General features: G+C 52.7%; 1 protein-coding gene across 1 annotated transcript; it reads left to right on the top strand.

The window, feature by feature from the left end:
• On the top strand, nt 1-27,077 carry TMPRSS13 (transmembrane serine protease 13). Its single transcript, XM_004427477.3, has 13 exons — nt 1-44; nt 10,983-11,217; nt 12,273-12,377; nt 15,030-15,152; nt 16,102-16,231; nt 18,066-18,158; nt 19,159-19,202; nt 20,509-20,671; nt 21,572-21,744; nt 24,461-24,559; nt 25,800-25,942; nt 26,097-26,249; nt 26,983-27,077. The coding sequence occupies exons 1-13, from the start codon at nt 24-26 to the stop codon at nt 27,007-27,009; spliced, it is 1,509 nt and encodes a 502-aa protein (XP_004427534.1). The 5' UTR covers nt 1-23; the 3' UTR covers nt 27,010-27,077.
• The last annotated feature ends 25 nt before the right edge of the window (nt 27,078-27,102 follow it).

Raw genomic sequence — 27,102 nt, 5'->3', positions numbered from 1 at the left:
GAAGCTTCACCCCTTGGGAGACCATGGAAAGGGACAGCAGCCGGGTGAGCGTCTGTGGGCCTTGGGCCAGAACCTCCGGGTGCTGAGGAATCAGGGACGGGGCTGTGAGATAGGTGGGGCACTGGCATCTGTGTGCCTCAAGTTTTAAGGGAAATCGAATGTACCTTTTCTAGTTTGAAGCAATTTGGGATTAAGATTGCTTCGTCTCATTTTATCATGGTTCCTAGAAGGGGTCCCTGGAAGGAGAAGGTGATAGGATTCGGGATCTTGTCAGGAAGCACCACAGGGCTGTCTGGCTGAATCCCGGGCTCCTGCTCTGTGGCCTGTGAGCACCCCGGCCAGGACATCTCTGCTGTTAGATATCAGCTTCGCTGGTTTGGGAATCATGGAAACTTAGCATTCTAACTGGGCTTCATGGTTATCTTGGCCAAACCCCTCACTAGACTCATAAACCATCCTAGAAAATGCAACTTTCTACGTGCATTTAAGACCTTCAAGAGGATTTTTCAACCTCCCTTGGCCATTTATTATCAGGCTTAATAATCTTCCTGCTTGGAAAGTGATTCCTTAGGTCTAACCACAATTCCTTTGGATCCTTTCCTCTTCTGTTCTTGGTGGTGGCAGAGAGCAGCTAGAATGTCCTCTGTGGAAAAACCAGTTATATACACATGAAGGCTTCCAAAGATTTTGTTCAACTATGCCTCAGCTTTCTTTTCTTGAGGGACATTCCTCTTGTGCTCTAACTTCTCCTTAGGTCTGGTTTTCTGCTCCTTTCTATCTTCTTTTGTTCTTTATTGATGTGGTAGAATCTGGGGCTCTGGGAAGGGTGGGGCAGCACTGGGTTTGAGAAGGATCAGCTCAGCCTATGTTCTGGCTTACAGTTGGCTTGCGGTCCATTCTGAACCCCAGATATGTTTCTGCAACCTTTACCATCATCTCTTTCATCATTCTTCCAGCCTCCTCTTGACTTTTCTTTCCCAGGCTTCTCCCCTGCTTTCTGCTCTGATCTCCTTCGTTCATGTCTCCACCTCACCAAGGTCATTCGGCCCTAGGCCTCTGGGGCTCATTGGAGCCTCTGGTGAGCAGTAAGCGTGATGCATGGGGCAGAATGAAGTTTTGTCTGGGGCATGGGGAAGGTGAACCAACAGTCACAGCCATGGGGCATGTTCTTTGGTAACTTGTTGAGCCTAAATTTGATGGTCTCTAAACACAAAGGGTGAGAAGGGCTGAGTTATCTGAAGGGTGGTAGGGCCAGTCCCTGGGGTAGAGTGACAGAGGTGATATCTGCCTAGGGAGCTCATCTCAGAGTCAGGGACCAACATGGAGGGTCACTGAGGTGGGCACAGGGTGGAGAGCAGGCTTTTCATTATTGATGGAATAAGTGTCAGATGGTGTGGTAGGTGCCGTGTTCATCCTGGGAGACTGTCCTAACTTACTTTGGAATGAAAGAACTGAACCATTACTTCTTTACATAAGGTTCTTAAATTTGCACGCTTGTTTAAGTAGAACCTTCAGATGGTGATCCTGAGGTGGGAGCAGGGAGAGCTGTCCGAGGCTCTTCATCTTAATCTGTAGCAGATTTCTTAAGACTGATTAAATTGAATAGGAGGCCACTGGAAGAAACTGGTCGCCTAAGGCTGTGCCTGCTCCCCGAAGACTTCATACAGAGATATGCACTGTGATTTTTGTCCTTCAGCTCCATAAAGTAGTGAGGAAGATGGTGGCCGATGGGCTTCAGCCTGATGAAGCTCCTGTGTGAGTTGGTTGGGTCTTCAGGGGGATCTTGGAAAGTGGGTGGAGAAAGCTCTCAACTTCTCTGTATTCAAAAGAGAAGCTGCATTATGTGGTGGACAGAACACTGACCAATTTCCAGGTCAGCTGTGACTTTGGGCAAACCTTTCTGCACCTTAGTTTCTTCATCTGTAGAATGGAATAAAAATAGTATCTACTTCAAGGAGTCTTAGGATAGTGTCTTTCACATAGTAAGACTCTTTAAGAATAACATCTGGCATAGATAGATATAGATATAGATATAGATATAGATATAGATATAGATATAGAGGTAGAGATATATTCATAGAGTGTTAAGATTTACTGTCATCATCATCATCATCATTATTATCATCATCTAGGGTCTAGTCTCGGCTTCCCTAAAAATTTGGACAAATATCTTCTGTTCTCTGTGCCTCAGTTTCCCCACCAACAAAAGAAGAGGATTGGAAAAATTGCCCCCTGAGGCCCCTTTCTGGTTTTATGACAGCCTCTGGAATTATATAGAATGGAATTACAGGTCTGTCACACTGGATATGCACATATGTTCTTGAAAAATAGTGCGTATTTTGTGTTTTTTCAAAAGGCATCACATTCTTAATGCTTGAAGAAGTGCAGTGTTTATTAAAGGAAGTCTGAAGTAGACCCATTGATAAAGCAACAATCCTTTATAGAGTGAAGTTCCTTCTACTGGGTCTTCTTAAAGTGGAGCAGGTTCTCAGTCAGCCTAAAATCACAGATGCTGCAGACTTGAGAATGGCTGGAGGTCCCAGGGCTGATTAGGATGAGCACCCTCCCCAGAGGGGACTGGGCAGGTTCCCAAGACGGCAGACCAGTAGGCTCAGGCCACTCTGCCTGACCCCAAAGTGCAGGCATCCCCAGGACTCCTGGCACCTGCCCTGTTCCCCTGCAGGCACACAGCCCTCACCTGAGACCTCTGTGTTTCGTGTTGTCATTGGTGCTAAGCAGCCTTCCGCCTGGCCCATCCCACCCTGCCGCCCCCAGCATTGGCCTGTGACTTGGCAAACACGAGCGCGGATGTGTGGGAGTGTGTGTACGGGGCTGCAGGCTGTGGTGCTGGGTGGGAAGGCCGACTGATGTAACAAGAGCCACTTAGCTTAAGTGTCTTGTTTTGGCAAAACAGATTCCTCTTGGTACAGCAACAACAGGGGTGGACTGTGCCCAGCCAGGCAGGCAGGGTGCTGGGTAGGTGGCATGAGGAAAGCCTGCACAGAGCCCAGGGCTTGGTCAGCCAAGCGCGGGCCTTAGCAGCACCAGGAGGAGCCTGGCTCCTCTGATGGGAAAGCAATACCTAGACCTGTCCAGGGAGCCCCCATTGTGTACCAGCCCTGAACTATGTCACCCTCCAATATTGGCAGAGAGATGACACAGGGAGAAACTGAGGCAGCAAGTTCCTGGGCAATAAAATGTTGTTTGTTTGGCAATAGCGGGCACTCAATGTTCTTTAAACTTTTTGATGAATGAATAAATGAATGAATGAATGAACAAGGAAGTGTTTTGATTCTGGTCTAAAGGGGATGCCCAAGGCTTTTTCATGAGTATAGGAGGCATCATAATCTAGAAGAAACTTTAGAGCTCACCCATGCCGTAACTGTCAAGTTCTTTGGGGCAGCAGCCTCTTTTGTTCAAATGAAATCTTACGTGGAGCCCACTGTATGCAACTGAAAAGTGAATCTTCTCTGTGTGAAGTGAGATAAATGACTCAGAGCCCTTTACCTACTAAACTGGTCTCCAAGGCCTCTCCATGGAACCTCTAACGCTCTGTGGAACCCTGTTTGAAAACAGGTGGTTGTCCAACCCCTTCATTTTACAGGTTAAGGAGCTGGGACCCAGAGAGGGATGTGACTGTCCCTAAGGTCTCACAACTGGTTGGGAGCAGAAGCCAGACTGCCTTGTGTCTCCCATGCCTGGGACAAGGGAGGCCTCTGGTTCTGGCTTCTTATTCTGGAGCACAGTCTGATTCTGGGCTGATGGGGGTCCCTGAGGTTAACACTGTGTGGGGGGTAGTGCTGGTGGTTGGGTGGGAGTAGGAGCTGCTGAGGAATCTGCCTATTCTCTGAGGGGAGCCTGTATTTGTGGGTTTCTCTCAGTTCAGAGCGGGCAGAGTAGGAGGGAGCCCTGTGTACCTGGAGGCACAATGAAGCCTGGGTTGAGCAGTGAGGATGGGAAAGAAGCCATGATCCGCTCCAAGCCAGTCCAGACCAGCTCCATGGAGGCCATGAGTCCAGTCCAGTCCACGCCAGAAGGGGTTCAGGCCCCCCCTGCCATGGCCCAGGAGCTCCCCAGGCTCCTAACAGGAGTTTTAGGTCCTGTTAAAGGGAGCTCCTGATCTTCCTTGGTACCCACTAGTGCTTCCAGTGGGGACTGGGGGCACCTCTTCCTTCCTAGCCCAGAGTGCTGGGGTGCTGGCCTGGGGGCCTGCCTGTGCCCACCCTTTGAACATCCTGGATACTCAGGGTCACTGGGAGAGAGAAGCTGCCACAGGGACCTAAGTCTGGGGGGGCTCCTTTCTCGCTGAAGCTTGGTAAGAGGCGGGCAGTGGGAGAGCACAGAGACGTGCAGGAGACAGAAGACCAGGGCTCTGGTCCAGGCATGGCCCCCAGGTGGCTGTGTGACCTTAGACAAGCCACATTGCCTTCCCGGGCCTTAATTATCTCATCAGTAGGATAAGGGTTGGACTAGAGGGTTTTCAAGATCCTTCTGGCTCTGGCAGGCTGTGATGTGCCCAGCCTGCCCCAGGCTGGGGGCTTTATGAAGGGATGGCCCCGGCTGAGGAGGGAGGCCCAGTCAGCTTGGGCCTTGACTGGGCCTTGGACTTGAAGGGGCCTTGATGGACCTGCCCTTGGGCCGTGAAGATGTGTTGAAGTCACTGCTGTTGCAAGTGGACGTCCTTTAGGTCTAGTGTGAGACCTTTTTATGGGGTACTTCTCCCTGCCTGCTGGGGGATCTGAGTGACCTACAGGGCATCTGTCCCAGAGCTCAGGCTGCCGCCTGTGGTTGGAGAACAGTCTCTCTGAAAAGCTGGGGGCTCAATCCGTGGCAGCAGCCATATAACCACTGCAATGAAGCAATCCATGAGGTGGCTGTGACATCACTCAGCACAGCAGAGGGTCCTTCTCCTCCCGGCATCACTGGCTGGGCCTGCAGGAGACCCAGAGAAGCCAAGGGCAGGACACACTTGGGGGATTGTTAACTTACTCCCATCCCCCACCGCTAAGGGCCCATGGGGCAGAGTCTGCCACAGGAAACTATAAAAATGTCGCATTCACCTTGGGATGAGGAATCTACCCCTGGAAGCTAGGTGCGGAGAGCAGTGGACTAGGTGCAAGGAGCCTTGCGTTTTCATCCCTATTCTGCTATAAGGTGTACCTGAGTGACTCTGGGCAAAGTGCACAGTGTTTTGGCCTCTACTTCCTTGTCTGTCAAATGGGAATAATAATCCTTATCAACTCCTGTCCAGGAAAGTGCTTGGAAAGAGTCCCAGAGCGAGGGACTGCTCTTTTCAGCCTTCCCCCTGGCCCGCCCCTCGCTGCCTTCCTGTGGACCCCTGCCCCGCCTGCCTTCCGGTCATGCCGCCTTCTGCCCCAGAATGTCTTAAGCAGGCTGGGTGAGTTTGAGTGGGGACCCACGGGAGCTGCAGAGGCACAGGCAGGTGGTAGCAGCGACAGCCTTGGGTGTATGCCTGGTCCATGACACAGTGAGGGCTCACCACTGTATTACCCCAGGGGGTAACCCCAGAGAACACCCAGGGGTGGGGGGAGGAGAGGCAGGGCCGGGAAAGAATGATTGGCAATGCTAGGCCCGGGAAATGGCCCAGTCACCCACACTTGGGCTCTGCCCTGTTCACCTTCCCGGCCAGGCTGAGGACATCTGGTCTGCAGGCAGGCTGTGGGGAGCCAGGGGCCCTGGCCCAGGAATCGATTATCTGAGTTCCATTCCTCGGTCTTCTGCTCACTGGCAAAGGCTGGGAGTTGGGCCAGTTCTGGTCCTGGCTCTGCCCTTTGTATCTTGGGACCTTGGGCAAGAAGTCTTCTCCCCTCCCTCTTCCTCACCTGCTCAACGCTTCTGCTCTGAGGGTGAGGCCAGGCCTCTGGGAGGGAGGCTGTAATCTTAGCAGTTGCTCTCCAAGAATTGAGGAAAGGAAATGAGTTACTGCTGTAGTAGGTTAGACATAAGAAAGAACTTCCAGCAGGGTGGGGTGGCAGGCTGTGAAATGGATAAAGGAGGATGGCTGTGGAATCTCCTATTCTGTGGTCCCTGAAACTGAGGACTCTTCTGAGCATCCTGTGATGGTTTGGGTTGACGTTCAGAGTCAACGGAATGGAGCAGATGGCTTCACTCTGGAGGCTGCTTTCCTCTGGTCTTGGGGCTGCCCTTCCATCCTGCTGTCCCTGCTGGGGTTTGCAGTTTCCCACATGAGCAGTTCTCATTTGGGACTTGGGGTCCCAGGACTTTCCTCTCGCCCTAGTCTGCAGCGCCAGAAACTCTCCATCTGCCTCCCACCAGCTCTGACGCCAGAGTACCCACTCCACTGAGGCCAGGGCCCCCAGGGCCTCCAGCTCTTTCCTGGATATTGCCCTTTCTACCCGCACCCCCAGCTTCCCGTCCATCCCCGTACTCTATAGTGGGCTACTGAGGCTCAGAGTCAACAGTTCTAAAGAGTCTGGCTGGGGACTACTCACCCCTCCTTCTGGCTCCTTGGGTGCTGAGCCCAAGATCAGTCCCATTTTACACGTCCTACCTCCCTCCAGACTCAGAGAAGACCGACCCAGCTGGGCCTCCTGCCTGGACCCCAGGGCTCACCTCCCCAGGGCCTCTCCCTCTGCTTCCTGCTGGCCGAGGCCATGGTGGGCACTTGGGACCTACCTGTGGGTGGAGCGAGCTTCAGGGAGAAGGACCAGCAAGGCTCAGGCAGCCTCCTCTCTGCCTTTCCCACTGTCTCTGGCTTCCCGCTGTGCCTGCCCGACGCCAGTTCTCTCTCTGTTCTAACTCCCTCGTGCTGCTCCAGCCTCCCCCTAGTCTTCCCACCTATCTGGGCCTCTACTCTCTCAGCCCTCTCTCCTTCAGCCCTGGCCCCTTTGTTTCCGCCTGTCATGACAGGGTAACAGGGCTGGGCCATGGGGTCCCCCTCAGGTGGAGACAGCCTGAGCTCTTGACTAGGAATTAGAAGATTGGGACAGAGTCCCTACAAGGCCACTAGTCAGGTTAGGGGCTTCAGGCGTGCTCTTGAGTCCCTCTGAACCCCAGTGTCCTTGTGCATAAACTGAGGATAACAATCCCTGTTCAGCTTGCTAACCAGCAGCCTTGTGAGAATCAAATCAAATAACGGGTGTGAAAGTGCTTTGCCAGTTGTAAGCCCCAAAGAAAGGAAGTAAGAGACTGTGGGCTTTCGGATCCTGTTGGTCAAGGCCCTACCTGCTCTTAGGAGGCCTGGTTAGATCCAAGCCCTGTCACTCACCTGAGATGTGAATTTGGGCATGTTCTTAACTTCCCTGGACTCAGCTTCAAAATCCATAAAACGGGGCTAACAATACCGACCACAAAGAGCAGTTACGAGGTTGAAATGGGATCAAGTAAAATGGCTAGTGAACTGTTAGCTTTATTATGGTGACACACATTTAGAGACCAGGCTCTTTCATGTTTATTCTGCATTCAGCTGGGGAAGGAGGCAAGATTATTTTCATTTTACATGTGTGGAGACAGACTTGCCCAAGGTAACCCAGTTAGGAATGGATGCAGTCATACTGGAACACAGATTTTTCTATTTCAAGTGTCTTTAACAAACAAACACCCACCACAGCTAAGGTCACCAACTCCTACTTTACGTATGTCATCCATCACTACAATGCTATGAAGCGGGGAAACTGACTCACCTTCAGATGAGGAAACTGAGCTGTAAAGAGGTTGAGTCACTGGCCCAGTCACCAGCTGGCTTAGAGAGTACTGGATGACCGTGATGTGGCTGCTCCCGTCCACCTGGCTCCACCCTGTCCTGGCAGGCCACAGGGCCCAACTGTGGTTCCCACTGGAAAGTTCCATAAGACTGAGATCCCTGCAGGAACCCCCGGACCCTCCCCAGGCTCCCCATGGTGCTTCCAGCCCTGCAGGGTCCCCGGCCCCAGTTCTCAGGCCCTGTCACAAATGCACAATGAGCGCTATGTACACAGGTTTCAGGAAGAGGACTGCACCTGGAGGTCCCTGCTGCTGATTCTAGAAAGCAGGGGACTCAGACGCACATACACTTGGGGCAGAATCCTGACTATGTGATTCTGGCAATCTGAGCTCTGAGCCTTAATTGTCTCATCTGTAAAACGGGCTTCTAAAAAGAGCGACCTCTCAGGGATGGAGTGAGGACCTCATGAGGCCACAGACGTGAAAGTTTATAATAAACTCTAAAGTACTGTATATTGTGAGCTATTATCATTTTATTGTATTGAGGTACGGGAATTCCCTCCGAGGCTGGGGAAGACTTAGAGTGTGAGCATAAGAGAAGGAGGCCTGACAGGCCAGTGGAGGTGCCACAATGCCAGGGTCCCAGGCTCGGGCCACCACTGGTGGGAAGCACAGGGCCCTACACGGCCAGGACTTGCCCCTCTCATTGAAGGACCTCAGTCTGGCCTTTGTCTAGCATCCTCTTTTCTCCCTACGATGAGCTCACACCACCTTTCAGCCCTCTGGTCATGCTCCATGGCTGTTAAATCTCAGCATGGTTGGCAATGCAAAATGAGGAAGTGACCAAATCAACGCAAAGCAGGAGAGGAATGACCATTTCCTGCGCGGCTGCTGTGTTCCAGGCATGGATGAGAGCTTTCCTATTTTATCTCATTGAGTCCTCGGGATTATTAGTCCTATTCTACAGATTAAGAAAAAGAAAGAGGAAAATTAAGTGTCTTGCCCAAGATCCTACTGCCAGACTAGGATCGGGACCCAGGTCTGCCTGACTCCGAAGCCAGTGCTGTGAACTGATGCATTCTGTATTTCAACATGTCCTCACCACCTCTCCTTGCCCCCCACCTCAGTCCTGGCCTCCTTGAAGCTTCTAAGGGCTAACCTGTCTTTATTTTGTGGACGTCTCGTCTCTAGACAATGGGAGTGAGAGGGAAATCTGAGCTCTGGTTTAGCAGGGTCAGCGGCAGCAGCTTCCCTTCAGTTCCCTAAACACACACGTGTATGTCCCTGCTCCGCTGGCTGGGGCATCTGGACTCGTGTGTATTTACCCACAGCCACAAACCGAGTGTGGTCAGGGACTGGAGATTCCTCCTTGAATTCATCCCACAGCCCCCAGAAAAATGAGGAAGTGACCAAATCAATTATCTCTGACTCTTAGAAGAAGGAGTTAAAAAAATAAAAACAAAACAAAAACCAAAAACCCCTTCCTGGTAGGGACGATGGTGTTGACTCAGGCTGGATGTTCTTTTTTTTTTTTTTAAAGATTTTATTTATTCATTTTTTTCCCCCCAAAGCCCCAGTAGATAGTTGTATGTCATAGGTTCACATCCTTCTAGTTGCTGTACGCGGGACTCGGCCTCGCGTTGGACGGAGAAGTGGTGCCTCGGGGCGCGCCCGGGATCCGAACCCGGGCCGCCAGCATCAGAGCGCGCGCACTCAACCGCCAAGCCACGGAGCCGGCCCGAGGCTGGATGTTCTAATGAACAGGACTTTTTATTAACTGGTCCGCTTAGTAATGATGTCAAATGCTTTCAAGCGCAGTGGAAGGTGAGGGATGGCAATAGAGGTGCCAGATGTCCAGAGCCTGTGTCCTCCACGCAGCCCTGCCAACTGTGCCCCCAGTGCAGGGTCCCCAAGCACAGGACTGCCTCCCCCACCATTCCTGCTGCCTCCTGGGAGACCTGCCCTCCTGAGCAGCCAGTCAGTGCTCAGCAAAAATTATAGTGAGAGCCAATGTGGGACCTGGGTCAGGTCAGTTCCCAGCTCCCCTGCTGCTCTGGGACTTCTAGAGGGGGCTTAAGAGGCAGAGATAGTGTGAGGGAGGTCAGAGATCTCTGAAAAGGGCCAGAGGGAGATGAGAAGATGCCTAATCTGGTGCCAGGGACTAGAGGTCCTGCAGACCAGGGCTCAGAAGCCTGCAGAGGCTGCTCAAGGCTCCCTCTCCCAGGTTTAGAGCACCCAAATGCTCAGGGTTTCCAGGAAGCAACAGGACTGACATTCACTGATTGCCTACTATGGCCGGCTGCTGTGTTATCTCATGCATCCCTCCTCTGAGAGGCAGCAAAGCCTAGTGGTGGAGCATGGCCTCTGCAGCCCGACTTTCTGGGCTCACACCCTGGCTCTCTACTCTCTAGCTATGAGAGCTTGATCACGTTACTTAATCCTTCTGCATCTGTTTCCCCCTGTGCAAAACAGGGATAATGAGTTCCTACCTCACTGGGTTGTTCTGAGGACTGAGTAAGTATAAAGCACTTAGAGCAGGTTAAGTCCTCTATAACTATACACTAAAATGCTAAATCTAAATTAATAAATCACTCCACCTGTAGCTGAGTAAGGTTAAGGATCTTGTCCAAGAGTGGACTCATACCTCAGCCTATGCCTTCCTCTCCTCCTCCACCTCGCCTCTCTAGTTTCCCTGATGTATTGGCGCATGTGCGTGTGCGTGCACGTATGCGCATGTGTGAGAATTCGGGTGTTACTGAGAATGACGGGGATCAAGGCAGGTCAGGGCTTTTCTTAAGCTGTGCTTTTCACACTTCTGACAACAGCTCATAGTAAGACCAATGTTTTATAATCTGACACACAAACGTGAAACAAAAGCACGGGATATAGAGGGATTGGGTGTGAAAAGGGCAGAAAGGGTGGTTACTTCCCCTACAGGGGACCACATCTCCCTGAGTGACCCTCAGAGGAAGGGTCCAGTCCAGCAGCCTCTTCTTTGATGGTCCGTAGACCCGTGCAGCCAAAGCAGATACCCCAAGCCCCAGGCAGATGGCCCACTGCCCTCTACCCACCTCTGTAGGTCCCTGTGATGGGGAGAGACCGTAAGGAGCTGGGGACAGCAGACTCGCTGAACTTCATTCCATCTTTGCACACTCTCTTCTCAGATGCTTCCCTGTCTGGGGCTCTGCTCACCCACTAGCCGCTTGCCCCAGAGCATTCATCTCCTACCTCAGTAGGGCCAACAGCTGGGTGGGTTGGCAGGGGAGCAGCCTGAGGGATGCCCTTCACTCTGCTTTCAGAATGCTTCCCCAGCAAGGACGTCTCCAGCCTGGGCATCTCCAGCCTGGGTGTCCCCGGCCCGGGCATCACCTTCCAGGTCATCATCCGGCAGGTCATCATCTGCTGGGTCGGCCTCCATGACATCCTCTCCGACAAGAACATGCCTTGTTAGGGCAACACCAGTGGGGGCCGTACCTGTCCGGGCATCTCCTGCCAGGTCAGCGCCAGCCGCCAGGGCCACTGGGGAGAGCCCAGGTAAGGGGGATGCTGCACAGAAGGCAAGAGGAGCAGGGAAGCAGTCCATGGGAGGAAGTCTCAGAGTTGGCACTCTCTGCTCCTCCTCAACCCCTTTGATAATGATGTGTGGGAAGGAGGTGGAATAGTCAGGGATAGGCAGTGGGGGACCTGGGGAAGTGGTGGCAGAAAGGAACCATTACATGCAAACCTAAGACGGTGGAAAATTGGGGCAAATGCTGTAGAAGATAAGAAACTGGACCAGCAAAGCAGGTGTGACTTTGGAGGCTGCACGCTCTGGGTCAGAGTGCAGGTGTCAAGAGCAAGGCTCCCAGTTAGAGACCGGGGTTCTTGGGCTGCCCTGTGGGTCTGCCGGGGAAGCTGGGGTCTGCATCACAGCAGTCCTGATCTTGGGCTCATCTGTGGGTAGAGGAGGAAAGGGAGAGATTCTGACCAGGCAGGCACTCCCCACCCCCAGCTTTCCAAACTGGCTTATATGATTCAGCTACTAGGAAGTCAGAGATGCCAAATGGGCCTCGGGGACTGGTTCTGCCCTTCATGAAACAGTATTTCAGCCCATCCCAACTTTGCCCTCCTCCTGTCCTAGACTTCAGGTTATCCCCACCCCCATAATATAAACAGGCCTGGAGGGGCGTCCCAGATTTTGGGCCCATTTCACCTTGCCCTCTCAAGAGTTGGTGAGGCACTTTGATGTGGCAGCCTTTGAAAGCAGACACACTTTGTTTGAATGCCTGCTCTGCCACTCACCAGCCAGGTCACCTTGAGCAAGTTACTCAACTTCCATGAACCTCAGTTTCCTCATCTATAAAATGGGCATAATAATACCCAGCTCACATGGTTGCTGTGAGAATTAAATAACATTCAAATGCCTGGCTGGCCCATAGTAGATGCTCAATAAAACGGAGCTGTTGGTATCAGGCAGGGGTGGTGCCATTGTCTGGGGTAGAGGGGTCCTAACAAGCTCTCGTGGGCCAGCCTTGCTTCCTGAGCCCTCCTCTACTGTGCAGACTCCTCTCCAACAGCCTCACCCTCCCTTGCTGCTGCCCCGCTCCTAGGTATCAGCTTTCGCAAGTTCGCCTGGCAGGAGGGCCAGAAACGGCTGCTGCTCATCGGAAGTATCATCCTCCTCATCGCCCTCATTGTATCCCTCATCCTTCTCTGTGAGTTTAAAGGAGGGAGCAGGGGCGGGCTCCGGTCGCTGCTGGGTGGAGTGGGGTCCAGGGTTGTGGGCACGCAGCCGAGAGACAGGAGTGGGGAACAGACACTCCCCCGGCTACCATGTCCACAGAGGGACACTCCTGCAAATGGCTTTGGACCCTGCGCCCCAGACCCTTTGAGGTAGCCGGGTTATGAGTGTGGGAAGTCAGAGGAAGCTGGCCTTGGGTCCTGTCCATGCTACTTACTGTGCAACTCACTCGGTCAAGTGAGCTAACTACTCTGAGCTCAGTTTCTACATCTCCAAATGGGATTAAATTCATTCATTTGCTCAACTTATGACGTGCCCAGTAAAATCTCAGAAAGACTTCACTGGGTTACGAGGAGTAATGAGATACTGGCACAAGGCCTGGCACAAAATCCCACTTTACCAATGTTGTTACTAAAAAAACTAACATAAAAATGCTGATTAAGAAAAGTCCCTCAGGCATTTTTAGTCAATGGGATAGAATGTTCAGGGGTTCAGGCCCCCTCAATTTGCCCCCTGCCTTTGGAAAGAATTCTCAGGACCTGTCCCAGGGCTCTTTGCCCTAGAGTCCACTATGAGCCCACACAGTGGGGAAGCTTGTGGGGAGCAAAAGGGGAGCACACCTCCTACCACCCCATACTCAGGGAGATTACAGTCTCCTGGGAGACATAGCCGGAAATGATTAAGGCCAAACACATATGAATGTGACTGTCAGGAAGAGGTGACAGCTGTGTGGGCTGGGGAGGCAGGGGACAGCTCATGAAGGCAGTGGGGCCAGATGAGGACCTGGAATTTGGGAGAACATCTTGAAGAGGGCATCTGAGTGACTGTGGGAAACGTGGGGGCAGATGGGCAAGGTCGGCATGGGGAGAGGGGAGAGACCCGCTTAGCCAGAGAGGAGAATATACATTTGGGGACCTGGGGGCTGTCTGTTTGGTTGAGTACCACTAGGCCATGTTGCAGAGAGCTTTAAATGCCGGGCTGAGGGTTTTGTTAAAGAGGCAGCATGGTGTGGTGAGGAGCGAGGTGGAGACACCCGGCTGGCAGGGCTGTTTGAGGAAGAGGATTGGGCAGGAGGAGGTAGTGTGCTGGTTGAGTACAGCTTGAGTATCAGACAGATCTGCCACTTACCAGCTGTGTGAGCTCAGCAAGTTAATTAACTCCCCGAGCCTCAGTTTCCCCACCAGCCTGACAAGGTGGTAGGTCACTGTCACGATGCATGTAAAGACCTCTGCATGGTGCCTGCCACATGGCATCCATGTGACGCTCCCATGGAGACTCACTGCCCTGCTGGCCCTCCCTTCCCCACACAGGGCACTGCTCCAGGGGAGCCCCCTGGTGGTCCACTGAGAGCAGTAGGAAGTAACCCGTGGAGGGTGAGATGGCATCCAAGGGTGGTTCTCTAAATAGAGTTATAGGTTTCTCAGCATTTCCTGAAGTCTCTTGACCTTCAGACCTCCCCGGGCCAGGGAGGTGGTTTGACTTGTGTTCACTGAGCAGCTACATAGTGGGGTCAGGACTAGAGCCCCGGCATCCTCACTTCCTGTCCAGAGCTCTCTCTACTACATGTCAAGGCAACGCCTCAACACCAGGCTTTGTGAGCATTCTGAGAGGGACTGCCGAGGGTTCCTGGAGGTTCAGTGCCCAGGGCGTGGGAGGGGGGAGACCAGGGCCTGCAGAGGAGGGGCCAGCCCAAGAGATTAGGAGGGATTGGTGTCTGGCCTTGGAAGGAGCAGTCACACAAGGGTGACCTTCACCTCGGGTGACCGAGAGCACGGTAGGGCCAGTGGGAGAAGTAGGGTTCGGGGCTGAGGCGTCGGTTGCAGACCAGAGGCGGGGTGAGGAGTTGGAACTCTGGTTTCTTAGGCATCCGAAGGGAGGTGTCTCCAGACAGGAGGGAGGACAGTTCCTAGTCTGGAAAGAGATAGGTGTTAGGAGAGGTCATGAAGTGGATTTTCACTTGTGGTTTGTAAAGCTGTCATCTTTTCAACCCAAGTCGCGCATTTGGGAATCAGCCACCCAGAGTTGCTCTTTGAATGGGAAGATGTGTAAAGGCATAAAGACAAGTAATGGAGCAAGAACTAAGCATAGGGGACATCCCTTGTTTAGGGTAGAGGGAGGAGGAAGAAAATCCAGGCGCTTCTGAGGCTCAAAGGACAGCCTTTGAGAAGACAGGACAGGTAATGGTTGCATGTGTGTGACTGTGTTGATAGAAATTTCTCTGCTATGACCTGCAGAGCATAGAGATGAAGGGATGCCGGAGGGGTTCTGAGAAGGGGCCTCTTGGATACTGGAGGAGAAGGTTTCTCTGGCCAGCATGTAGGCAGGGGAGCTCCCAAAGTAGTACCCACCTGCACACCTCCCTCCGTCCCTCTCTCTCTCTCTCTCTCTCTCTCTCTCGCTGGGTGGCTGCTTGAGTCTGCCTGGTGCTGCCCTGGTTGTAAGAGCTTCTGGAGCATTCTGGAGCATTCCTGAGCAGCTTTCCTCTCCATACAGATGGGGGACGAGAGCCCCAGAGTCCAAGAGGGATTGCAGGTCGGTGTCTCAGAACTCCCAGGGCCTTGGGCTGCTTCGTGTCTGGTCTCTAGGGGGCTGGCAGTGACCCAGCTGTTTGCTTCATTTTTTCCAGTCTACTTCTGGCGGGGCCACACAGGGGTCAAGTACAAGGAGCCAGCAGAGAGCTGCCCCAGGCACTCTGTACGCTGTGATGGGATGGTGGACTGCAAGCTAAAGAGTGACGAGCTGGGCTGTGGTAAGGAGGCTGGGCATACACGTGCGTGTGTGCACTCGGGTGACGGCAAACTGTGCATCAGCTCAAATGGAAGGCAATGGACAGAGAATCAGAGGATCTGGGTTCTAGTCTCAGCAGACTTGACTTTGAAACCCAGCTTTGAGTGCTGTGTGACTTGGGCAAATCATTTACCTTCTCTGGGCTTTAGTTCTCTAATCTGTAAAATGAGTGGATTGGACAGATGAGCGATTCTCAGATAAAATCTGACAACTCCCGAATATGAGACTGAGCAAAGCAGAGCTGCTCTGGCGGGAGGGAGATGTGGGGTCTGGAACTCCATCCAGATGCCCCTCCTCTATGCCCAGCAGGTGACCTCTGATTTGCCACCTTTACAGTTTCACGAAGGTCAGTTTGTACGTGGCTGGCCTAGAGGAGCACAAAGATCTCTTTGAGCTCTGGTCCTCAGTGGATTTTACACATGGCGTCTATGCATGGTCCTGATGCGGGTGTCCGCGGCTACATGTCCGTCCATTCCACCTGTGCATTTACGTGTGTTGTTGCCCATGACCGTGTCAATCTTTGACTGAGCCTGTCCAGTGAACACTCAGTCAGATCATAGAACTTATGCCCCTTGTCACTCTCTTGTTTGGGCATGTCACTGCCCTCTCAGGGTGACAGCTCCTGACAGCACTTGCCCTTTTCCCCAGCAATGGCCCCCTGGGTCCTGTTGCATGGAGAGCTCTCCGTCCTGCCCCAGCCCTTTGCCTTGGCTCTGCCCTTATTGAATGTCTTGGGCTTGTGAGCACTGGCTGATGATCGTCATTTCCCAGGCCAAGCTCCCAGACATTTCCCAGGCCTGAGCGAGGAGCATCAGGGCAGGGGTGTCTCAGAACCTTTCTCAGTTCATTTTTTAAGATCTTGGAGCTTCTTGGGTGCTGAGGACCTGTGCTGCCCTTTTCTTGCCCTGCAGTGAGGTTTGACTGGGACAAGTCTCTGCTTAAAGTCTACTCTGGATCCTCGCATCAGTGGCTTCCCGTCTGCAGTGACAGCTGGAATGACTCCTACTCAAAAAAGACCTGCCAACAGCTGGGTTTTGAGAGGTAAACCTCCCCCTGGGGTCCTGGCTTCAGAGATGTCTCAGGTTCTTTGCAAGGGAATCTCAGGCTCATCTCGGAACCTCATATTTAAAACACACTTGGGGACCAGGGCTGACGTCACTAGTCCAGGCTACCCTTGAGTTATTCAACGGGACAGTGGCCCTGGGAGCCCAAGTCTCGGGGCAAGCTGTTTCCATGAGGTCAAAGTACTTATCTGGAGATCTGCAATAGGATCATATTGCTATGCAGCTCTTTGCATCATGGCACCCTCATGCCCGTTGTCACATTTAAAGGTCACAGTGGCCCTGTGAGGTGGGTAGGCATTTGGGTAGGTCTTGTCTTCTTCTCACATGTGGGAACTAGAAGCTCAGGCTGTGCAAACCGTTTAGTGGACTTTGAGCTACAGCAGTTGTGGCTTGGGCTAGAACTCATCAAACGGGGAATGAGATGGGCAGTGGGGGCCAGGTAAAGTCATAAGAAGCGTTGGCTCTAAAGAGTTTAAACAAAGAAGCCAATGATGGTGGGTGGAGTGAGGAGTAGGGTTTATAATGACCTTCTCGCTTGAAGGTCCTCGATTTGCAGGCCACATAGTCATCTCCATCCTCCCTCTTGATCTGAGTTTTCAAACCAAGTAGTTTTGGGGTTCACCAATGTGTATGAGGATGTGAGGAGGAGGGTTTAGGATCTCACTGTTTGCTCTCTGTAGAAGAAACACCTAGAAAACCAGGGCTTCAGTCTAGGACTTAGAACCAGTTCTCTGCCTGCACCTCAGCCTCGGCATTCCGATCTGTGAGAGGGGGATCTGGGTGGTCTCTTTGGAAGACGATGGACATCTTTTGTCATTGAGTTATGTGACCTTATGCAAGTCTGAACCTCCCTTGGGCTTCAGTAGATAGTGTCACTTATTCAAAGAACATTCATTGAGCTTTTATTCTGTGCCAGAGACTACGTGGCACCCAGACAAGATCCCTGCCCTTGGAGAACCTCTGGTCTGGTGTGGGCGAGAGAGGCTTAAACCTGTAATTACAGCATGATGTGATGGGTCATGATAACGATGTGTGCGAAGCACTGTGGGCACACAACGGAGAGGGTGCCTGGCTGTGCTTGGAGAGCAGAGAATGGAGGAGCCCCCTGGGTGGACAAACAGCATGTGCAAAGTCATGCTCTCACACAAGGGCGTACCATGTTCTAGAAATGTATGAAAGTGTCACGCAGATAGTGGTCCATGGATCACCCACATCAGAATCACCTGGGGTGCTTGTTAAAATGCACCCCAAAATCAGAATCTCTGGGATTAGGATTTAGAACCTGCTTCTTGAACCCCCCGAGGTGATTCTTATGCACACTGTAGCCTGAGATCCAGTAAAGCGAGTAAAAGGTTCTCAGAGTTTCACGTGGAAACTCATAACATGGGATCTTCCACCACTTGCTGTTGCCCCATGGATCACAGTTTGGATAGAAAGGGGCTACGTTCTTTTCTGAGCGGCTCTCAGACCTGAGGGTGCATCGGAATCACCTGGAGAGCCTGTTAAAACAAGGAACCAGGGTTCCTGATTCAGTAGGTCTGGGGTAGGGCCCAAGAATTTGCCTTTCTAACAAATTCCCAGGTGGTGCTAATGCTGCTGTCGGGATAGGACCACTTCGAACTCCGGGGCTAGCGTGTTGGGCTAGTGGGGGGCCGTGATGGGATATGTGGGAGGGGTCTGAAGGTATTGGGCCTTGTCTGCCTCTGGCCTCTGTCAGCAGGGCTGGCTAGGACTCCAATAGCCAGCTAGGGGACCCGGGGTAGACTCTGTCTCAAAGGGGCTCATTCTTCTTCCCCTCTCCTCCCTCGCAGCGCTTACTGGACAACCGAGGTGGACTACAGGGATTTTGCCAGCAGTTTCTCAGTCTCCGAATACAATTCCACCATCCAGGGAAGCCTCCACAGGTACGGTGGGGTGGGCCAGGCTTGCCTGTCTGAGCAAGGGATGGGGGTGCTTTGAGTCGGGGCCTTGATGGGACCCACCCAGCCTCCAGGAGCCCATCGTGAAGGTCAGGAGCATCTCAGAAACAGTCCTCACTCACCATCTGCCTCCTGAATTAAAAGCTATTATTGAAGCTTGGTGCAGAGAGCACCTCGAGGTCAAGGGTGCCCCCAAGAGTTTAACTGGTTGCCAGAGACAATGAATCAAACTTGGGGCCACCAGTCAGCCAGGTGTTTGGACTGAAAGCTGCTGCAGGGCATGAGCTTGGAGTGGGGAGGGAGAAACATCATTGGGGTCAGGAATGAGGAGGGGGAGAGCAGCAGGGGGAGTGCCAGGTGCATGTGCGCAGGCACGAGGAGGCCCATCTGGGAAGCATCGTCCTCCTCCTGGGCCTTGCCATCTGTCATCTTTTACACTGCAGCCCCGTCCTTCACTGATGGGGGAGGGTGGGGGGTGCTCCATCAGCTAGCAGTGCACTTTACCCCAGGAAGAGGAGAGGAGAGGAGAGAAGAAACAAGGCTCTAAGGGAAGAAGGGATGGGGAGGGGAGGGAAGTGGATTAGCTGCATCCTGGATGCCTGCTTTGTGCCAGGTGGTTTGCATGCTACATTGCTGGTGGAGCATCAAGGAACTATCAGAGGAGCATTAGGCTACCTGTTTAGCTGTGGAAAGATGCTAGGACAACAAAGTCATGAGCTCAAAGGATGCAGATCTAGCCAATGTGTGCAATCTACCACAGGAAAAGTGGGTGGGGGGAAGAGTGGGGATGGTTTGCACTGAGCCATCCGCATTCTTGGAAAAAACACTGGAAGGGTCTGTCCCATTGAGAGGGAGAAGGTCAGAGTCTCCATCTTCTTGTGCAAAAGGAATGGGATACAAACTTAGCAGGAGTCAATCAGGGAAAGTTTCCTGGAGGAGCTGGCTAATGTGCCCTTTTGCCAATCTTCTGTGTCTCCTCCTGCAGGTCTGAATGCCCTTCCCAGCGGTATGTCTCTCTCCAGTGTTCCCGTAAGAAGATGTTCTTCCTCCTGGATTGTGGCCTGTGTGGGGTGGGAGTCAGGGGGCAGAGGGGTGGGACCCCTCTGGGGAAGATGGCCAGCCCTGAGGGTCCAAGCCAGGAAGAGGGGCTTAAACAGCAAGCCTGCTTCAGGGCCAGGGGCCTTGTAAGGCACTGGGACAGTCTCAGGGTAGAATTTCCCCTTCTGACTCTGCTCAGCCCAGCAACCTCGCTCATACCAAGGAAGCCATTCAAGTCTCCCGGATTCTGGGCAGGGGCCAGAGGACTGGGAGAGCAAGTCTAGGCCAGTGTAAAGCTCCTATATCCATAGATGTGGAACTAGATCTAGAGCCGTTTATTGAGTACATTCTATGCACAAGGCACCGTGCCTACCTCTTTATAAACATGATTGCATTTAATTCTCACTTGGCAGGTGCAATTATTGTTCACTTACTGAAAAGATACTGAAATGTTTGCCTTACTTAAGGGCAGACCGCTGGTAGGTGAGGAGCTGGTATTTGACCTCGGGTTTGACCCCAAAGTCCAAGCTGTTAACCGGTCCATGAGTGCTGTGTTCTCAGTAATGGCCGGGAGGGGGCGCTCCTCTGAGCACGCCGGGCACAGCACTATGGACGGAGTGCCCACCCCCTCAGACTACCACTGGTTCTTCACTCTCTCCTTCAAAGAAAAAAGAACACACATCTGAACAAACTCCAAGGGCTTCCCTCCTTGTCCATGATTTCAGGGGGATGACTCACTCCAGAACATGTTTGCAAATGTTCTCTTGGGGTGCAGGGTCCCCAACAGCACTAAATGATCCACTGGGGAACAATGTGGGCACAAACTCGCCTGTGCTTCATGGGAAGTTTATTTCTCCTATGTTTGGAAATGATAGAGATCCCCATCACAGCGCTTATAGGTCAGGGTCCTGTTAGACTGGGCCAGCTTTCCTGAGCTCCTGACAGCAGCCCTGGGATTCACCATTGTGACCCTAATGCCTGGCCTGGTCCCCAAAGCATTGGGCACTTAGTAAGCATTTGTCCAGTTAATGAAAGAAAGAATGAGTGAGAGGAAAGAGGAACCTGCCTAGGATCAAACTTCCCACTGGATGATCCCAAAAAACTCACCCACCATGTGGGAGCTCTGCTTGGGCAGGAAACAGCCGTGCCACATCAGATTAAGTGAGCAAAGAGGGGTCCCTGGGTGGAGTGGATGCCTTCAGGCTGGGGCTACCTGAGCTTGCCCTGGGCCTGGGGAGCACGGCAGCGGTTCCAAGAGAAGCAGAGTTCACGGTTCATCTCTTCTGCTTCTCCCCAGACTGTGGACTGAGGGCCATGACCGGGCGGATTGTGGGAGGGGCGTTGGCCCCAGAGAGCAAGTGGCCTTGGCAAGTTAGTCTGCACTATGGCACCACCCACATTTGTGGGGGCACGCTGATTGACGCCCAGTGGGTGCTCACCGCTGCCCACTGCTTCTTTGTGTAAGTGCCTGAAGGGGTGGGTGATGTGATGCCACCGGGGGTCAGGATCACCAGGAATGGCTGACAACTGACTGACGTCTCTCCGTGGAGGAGGGCTTTGGTTGTGAGCCCGGCCCCCGTGGGCCAGGCGGAACTGCTGTGGTGAGGGCCGTGCTTTGCTCTTGGTATTTGGTCCTGGGAGTGTGAGTTGGGGGTACTTGTTCTGAGCTAGGCCCAGAATGAGATCACACCATTGAAGGCCCCAAGGGAGAGTGAGGCAGACAGGGAGAAGGACTTGGAAGCCAACCCCTGAAGGACAGGGTGAAATAAAAAGGCTTTGGGTTTGTTGTTGCTTCCTGCAACCAGAACTTATGGGAGAGGAGCCCAAGAAGTCAGGAACACTGTCCCAGGAATGGAGGAATGGGGATTGCAGAGAGGGCCGTGCAATCAGCTTCTGACAGTCGCCAGCCGGGCTTGTCCCTTTGAGCTGGTGGGCAGGAAAGGGCTCTGGAGACGAGGCCTCAGGGGCACCAGCTTCCTCAATAATGAGTCTTCAGTGGGTTGTTTTGTCCCATCTCAAGCTCCATTTCTGCTGAGGATAATACTACTGAGATGTCTCCCACTCGCCTTATTAGATCCTTGGTGGAGCGCAGAGGAGACAGTGGGTGAATACTCACTGAGGTCTTACCCCTCCTCATTATTACTGTAAGGTGCAAAGCGGCCAGTTCAGAATGGTTTCTTGGGGGTGAGGGATCGTGTTGTGTCCCTGGGCTAAGATGGAGGGCTCCCTCCAGAGGTCATTGCATCCATCCTCCTGCCTCCAGGCTGGTGGTCCGGCTGCAGCTCCCTGTATATAGCAGATGCTGCCAGTGGGCTCTACCAGGCAGGTGACTGGACCATGTTCTCTTGGGGCTCTTGCAGGACCCGGGAGAAGATCCTGGAGGGCTGGAAGGTGTATGTGGGCACCAACAACCTGCACCAGCTGCCGGAGGCAGCCTCTGTCTCCCAGATCATCATCAACGGCAACTACACCGATGAGCAGGACGACTACGACATCGCCCTCATGCGGCTCTCCAAGCCCCTGACCCTGTCTGGTGAGTGAATCAAGGCCTGTCACACCCCATCCTGGCTCCTCCCGGCAGCTCTTGGGCCCCGCCTTTGCACTTGGCCACATCCCTCCACATCTCGGGGTCCCAGAGCTTTGGCATGACGGAAGTCAAATACTCATAGAGATCACTTAATGGAACACCTCTATTTTACAGTCGGGGAAACTGAGGCCCAGAGGTTGGAAATGTTTGCCCCAAATGACACATCTTACATTGCAAATTGGTGACAGCACCAGGGCTTGCAATACAAATAGATCGAATTGTTTCACTGGTATTTATTGAGGACATAGAGGCCAGACACTGTGGTAGGCATATCACATCCATGATTTCATTTACTCTTCACAGCCAATCCTGTGGAGCAGTTACTATTATTAGCTTCATTTTACATTTGAGGAGATGAAGCTTTAGAGAGAGAGAATCCCCTGAGGCCACAGAGTAATAAGTGGCGGCTCTAGGACTGGATCCAGGTCCATCTGACTCCCAAGTGATACTCTGCCCACTCGGCTCTCTGCTGGCAAATTGCTAACACTGTGGTTGAGAACACAAGACTGTACACATTCAAACGATGAATTGCCATGAGGTTGAAGCTAAGGACCCAAATGAGGCTGCAGGAAGGAAATGCTCCTGAAGTGCTTGGGAGGAGATCAAAGAAGGCTTCCTTCATTAATGCATTCACTCATTTGCTCACTTACAAATACAATGTGGCTACTCTATAGTGGGCTCTGCCTTTGCAATTGTAAATAGAACAAAATGGGTGACACACACAGACATCCAGTAGAGGCCAACGAAGCGATGTTGGGGGCAGCTGGGGGAGCTGTGGGGGCACAGATGGGGCACTTAATAAGTCGTGGCAGGCTGGGAGGCTTCCCTGAGGAAGGATAGCTAAGGTGGAGCAGGATTTCCGGAAGCCTTGGAGGGCTCTCTGGTTAGTCCAGCCTTTCCTGTGCTCTGAGCCTGTGAGCTGGTCTTTCCTGGCACATCAATTATGGAGGCGGCGTCTGTCTTGAGTCAGAGCAGTTAGATCATCAGGGTGGTGTGAGGAGGAGGAAACTGTGGCAGAGCTCAGTTGGGTGGGGCAGGCCCAGAACCACGCCCACCCACAGCCACGCCCACCAGCGGGCCAACCCTCTCTGCCCTCCTCCAGCCTTGCCTGTGGAGCCCGGGGCTGTGAGGTAAAGGGTGCCTGGCTGCCACTGCCCTGCCCCTCATGCACACATAAAAGGGAGAAGGCGGTCTGCAGGACCAGAACAAGTTTTCCCAACCTTGTAAAACTCAGACTCCATTTGGCTAACCACCCAGATCCACCTCCCACCACCACAACCTCCCTTAATATTATTTCAATTCTAAACCAAATTAAATAATTTGTAAAACCAAATGAAAGCTATTATAACATTGCATACGCTTTTCAGACTATAGCAGTCTCTCTCCAGACTCTGATGGCCCCCCGGGCAGGGACCAGACCTTCTAGTCTGAGAATCAGCTCAGATTTATGTAGACCTGCGGTCAGACCAGGTGCCCCGAGTTTTGGTTTGGAAATCAGGGCAGATTTTTTTTAAACTCGTTTGGCAGGCAGAGCACTTTGAAGTCACAGTACTATCTGAGAAAACTTGTGAAAACTCACTGATAAATTTAATTCCCTCATAATAGCAAGTGGAATATATAACAATGTTACATGTTTTTAAGACTACATCTCAAAAAAGACTATTTTAAGAAATCATGTTTTGCATTTTTTTGTCGATAGTTGATGCCATCCCTTCATTTATTTTTTTTGTTTACCCTTTAGCAGACGGATGTTAGACACCAGTGCTTAAAGCCCAATTTATAGAAGAATTTAACAGCCAGTATCCCTCCTTCCCTCCCTCCCTCCTTCTCTCTCTCTCCTTCCTTCCTTCCTCCTTCCCTCACTCCCTCCTCCCTTCCCTCCTTCCATGTTTGTGGAGCACTTCCTATGTGTCAGGCCCGACTGTAGGTGCAGGAAGCTGCAGTGAGCATGACAAACTATTGAGAGCACTGCAAACATTCTCTGTATCAACTAATAATTTCCTCTTGCAAAATGGAGTTTGGTGGCCGATGTCCTAGTCCATCTGGGGACACCAGTCCTCAGAAGGAGTTCATGAAGCGACAGACAACAGAACCTTCTAAATGCTTCTGAGTGTGGGAGCAAGTGAGCAGTGATTTTGTGGTCTGTGCCTCTAGAGATGTGCTCTTCCCACTTGGAAAGGCTGTCTCACCCTGGAGGGAGGGCCTCGGGCTCTGGGCAACCAGTGAGTGCCCTCCCCAGACCAGGCTGGACACACCACTGAGACGTCATGGTCGTAATCCCTGGGACTTAGCCTGCTGCTCCTTGCTCTGATGGACAGGCATGGAAGAGGCTCAACCCGGAGATCTACTCTTGGTGGGGACAGATCTGCAGCCACCCAGTATCAACTCGGTGCTGGGGAGCTTCCAAGGCATATGCATCTGCCCACGTGGCACCCACTGTAATCAGAATGTTCGGGGGACTCTGGCAGCACCCTGAAAGCTGGAGGGTCAAGATAAAGTGATTGAGTTTCTTGCCTCGTCAGTTCAGGGCTCTGGAAGATTCAGAACCACTCTGGGGGCAAGAAGGGGGTCCTAGGACGTTGGTACTCCCGCCCCTCCACTCTCCCTCCCCAGCAAAATCTCCAGCCTCGTCCTTCACTGATGTCTTGAGGTCTTGTTGCAGCTCATGTCCACCCTGCCTGCCTCCCCATGCATGGACAGACCTTCAGCCTCAACGAGACCTGCTGGATCACAGGCTTTGGCAAGACCAAGGAGACAGACGGTGAGAGTCAGAAATACTAGACTGTGTGTGCATGCATGTGCATGTGCGCCTGTATACGTGTGTGTATGTGTGCATGCGTGTGTGCTGATATACGTATGTGTCTGTGTAGAGGTGATGTGTCAGGGTATATAGGTGAGGGCCTATCAAGATGAGGGTTTGGGTAGATCCATGGGCCAGGGTGTGAACGTGTGGATGTACACACCTGCTTATATGTCAGAGCAGTCGATGTGGCAACGCCCTCCAGCCAAAACCACCAGGAAAGCCCCTGTAGTTGAAGAGGTTGGGTTCCTTGCTCATTGCACTGAGGGAGGACACACACCATAGAGAATGGCGAAGTGAGGGTGTTGGAAAGGACTATCACTGGACTTGGGTGGTTCAAAGAAGAGCAGCATTTGTCTAGATGGAATACTTTCAGGAAGCAGAGATAGTTCTATGATTGGGTATCTTAACAGTCTCGTCTAGGAGTTAAGAATAGACGGAGTCTAAAGCTATAATTGGTAAAGAAGCAGCAGCCACTCATACTGGCTGGGAGAGGGGGATGTTTGGTATTTTTGTGGTTTGCACAGTGACCTATCTTGTTTTCATTTATGCTTGAACAAGATTCTGAAGTGGCCGTGTTTTGCCTGACTTTGTCGCTATCAGAGTGGCCTGTCTGACATTGGTTCTGTAGGATTGTTCATATTTGGGAGGAGGGCACCGTGGCCTGACTGGCCTTGCTGTTAGACTCATGCCAGTCGCAGGTGTCAGGGCCACTTTCCCCTTGCTCAGAGTGATGGAGGGGTGACTGGCCTAAGAGTGGCCTTGTTCTGACCATGGCTCCATAACTGACTAGCTGTGTGACTGTGGGCAGGTCACTTCTTCAGCCCTAGATTTCTCCATCTATAAATGGATTAATTATACCTCTTTCGAGCACATAGTTACCGAAAACAAATGAAGTGTTGCATTTGATGGTGCTTTGAGTACAGAAAAACATTGTGCAACCTGTAAGGTTGCCTGGTAGGCTTGTAAGTTCTTCTGTGTATGCGTATGTCTCTTTGTTATGTGTAGTGAGTTGTCTGGTGTGAGGGTGGGTGTGCCCATATGTCCTGGATGGCCAACCACAGAATGGTGCCTTCCACTCCCAGGAGGCTGTGAGTCTGGGTCCTGGGGTGGGGGGGCGGTGGCAGCTAGAAGCCCACGAAGCTGTCCAGAGTCTCACTCTCTTCCCATCCTCTGTTTCCTCCACCCCACTTCACTGAAGAGAAGACATCCCCCTTCCTCCGCGAGGTGCAGGTCAGCCTCATCGACTTCAAGAAGTGCAACAACTACTTGATCTATGACAGTTACCTCACCCCAAGGATGATGTGTGCTGGGGACCTCCGGGGGGGCAGAGACTCCTGCCAGGTGAGGCTGCTTCTAGCTGGGGCTCAGGTCTCAGGACCCTGGGCCAGTGGGGCAAGGCTGGGGGGTTGAGGTCGGAGTGAGAACCAGGTGCCCATCGTTTCCTGCTCAAGAACCACCTCTCCCACCCTGCTGATGTGCGTGCTCTCCGCTGTAGGGAGACAGCGGGGGACCCCTGGTCTGTGAGCAGAACAACCGCTGGTACCTGGCAGGAGTCACCAGCTGGGGCACGGGCTGTGGCCAGAGAAACAAACCTGGTGTTTACACTAAAGTGACAGAAGTCCTCCCCTGGATATACAGCAAGATGGAGGTGAGAGCCCTGCATGGGGACACTGCACCGAGCAGGCTGAGAACTCCCAAAAGTGGGGTGCCTGGAAGAGAGCACAACCTTTCCCCAGGGTCTCAGAAGAAGTCCCCTCTCCCCCTTGCATTTGGGGGTGCTCAGAAAGTGCAGAAGACCAGGACAGGACAGCAGTCAAATATTGGGCCAACCCCAGCTGCTTGTGTTCCTGTCTCTCCTTTTCCTCCTTTTCCTCCTTTTCCTCCGAGAGTTGAAAAAGGGTGGGCCGAGGCTGAGTGCCGGCCCCAGCATCACTGTCCTCCCCCAAGTGATGGCGGAGCTCTGAGTTCACACAGGCCACTGAGAGTAGGGGTCCTCCCCTCCTTGGCAGGAAGCTGGTCTCATGGGGAACTGGGCACCAGGAGACGAGGATTCACCTCTACCTCTGCTGACCCAGGTCACCCCCTGCCTTCCCTGGGCCTGCCGTCTTAGCTGTGAAGCAGGAACGCTGTGCCTGCCCTTCCCTTCTCTGCCTGGGCCAGGGCGGAACAGCGGAGAGAGCTCAGGTGGGGACAGGGGAGGCTGCTCCAGAAATCCAGGGTGGTGGCTTTCTCAGAACCTGCTTCCATCTTTTCCCCTTTGCTGCCCCTCTTCTCCGAGGGGCAGTGCCAGGTGACAGCAGGGCTGAGTTTTAGGCTCTGAACCCCCACCTCTGGCGTCTGTGTTCCCGGCCCACCCTCACCCTCTTTTCCCTCTTCCTCAGAGTGAGGTGCGTTTCCGGAAATCTTAAGCGGCTGTCCTGCTCCACCTCACAGCTCTGGCTGCTGTAAAGACTCGGGCCAAAGTGACTGGGCCATTTGCAACATCATCTGGGCTAAAGGCC

This window comes from Ceratotherium simum, chromosome 7 (assembly GCF_057802395.1).
Source record: "Ceratotherium simum simum isolate JZ-2026a chromosome 7, ASM5780239v1, whole genome shotgun sequence".
Taxonomy (NCBI): domain Eukaryota; kingdom Metazoa; phylum Chordata; class Mammalia; order Perissodactyla; family Rhinocerotidae; genus Ceratotherium; species Ceratotherium simum.
The sequence above is the reverse complement of the archived record's forward strand: the minus strand, read 5'-3'. Positions and strand labels throughout refer to the sequence as shown.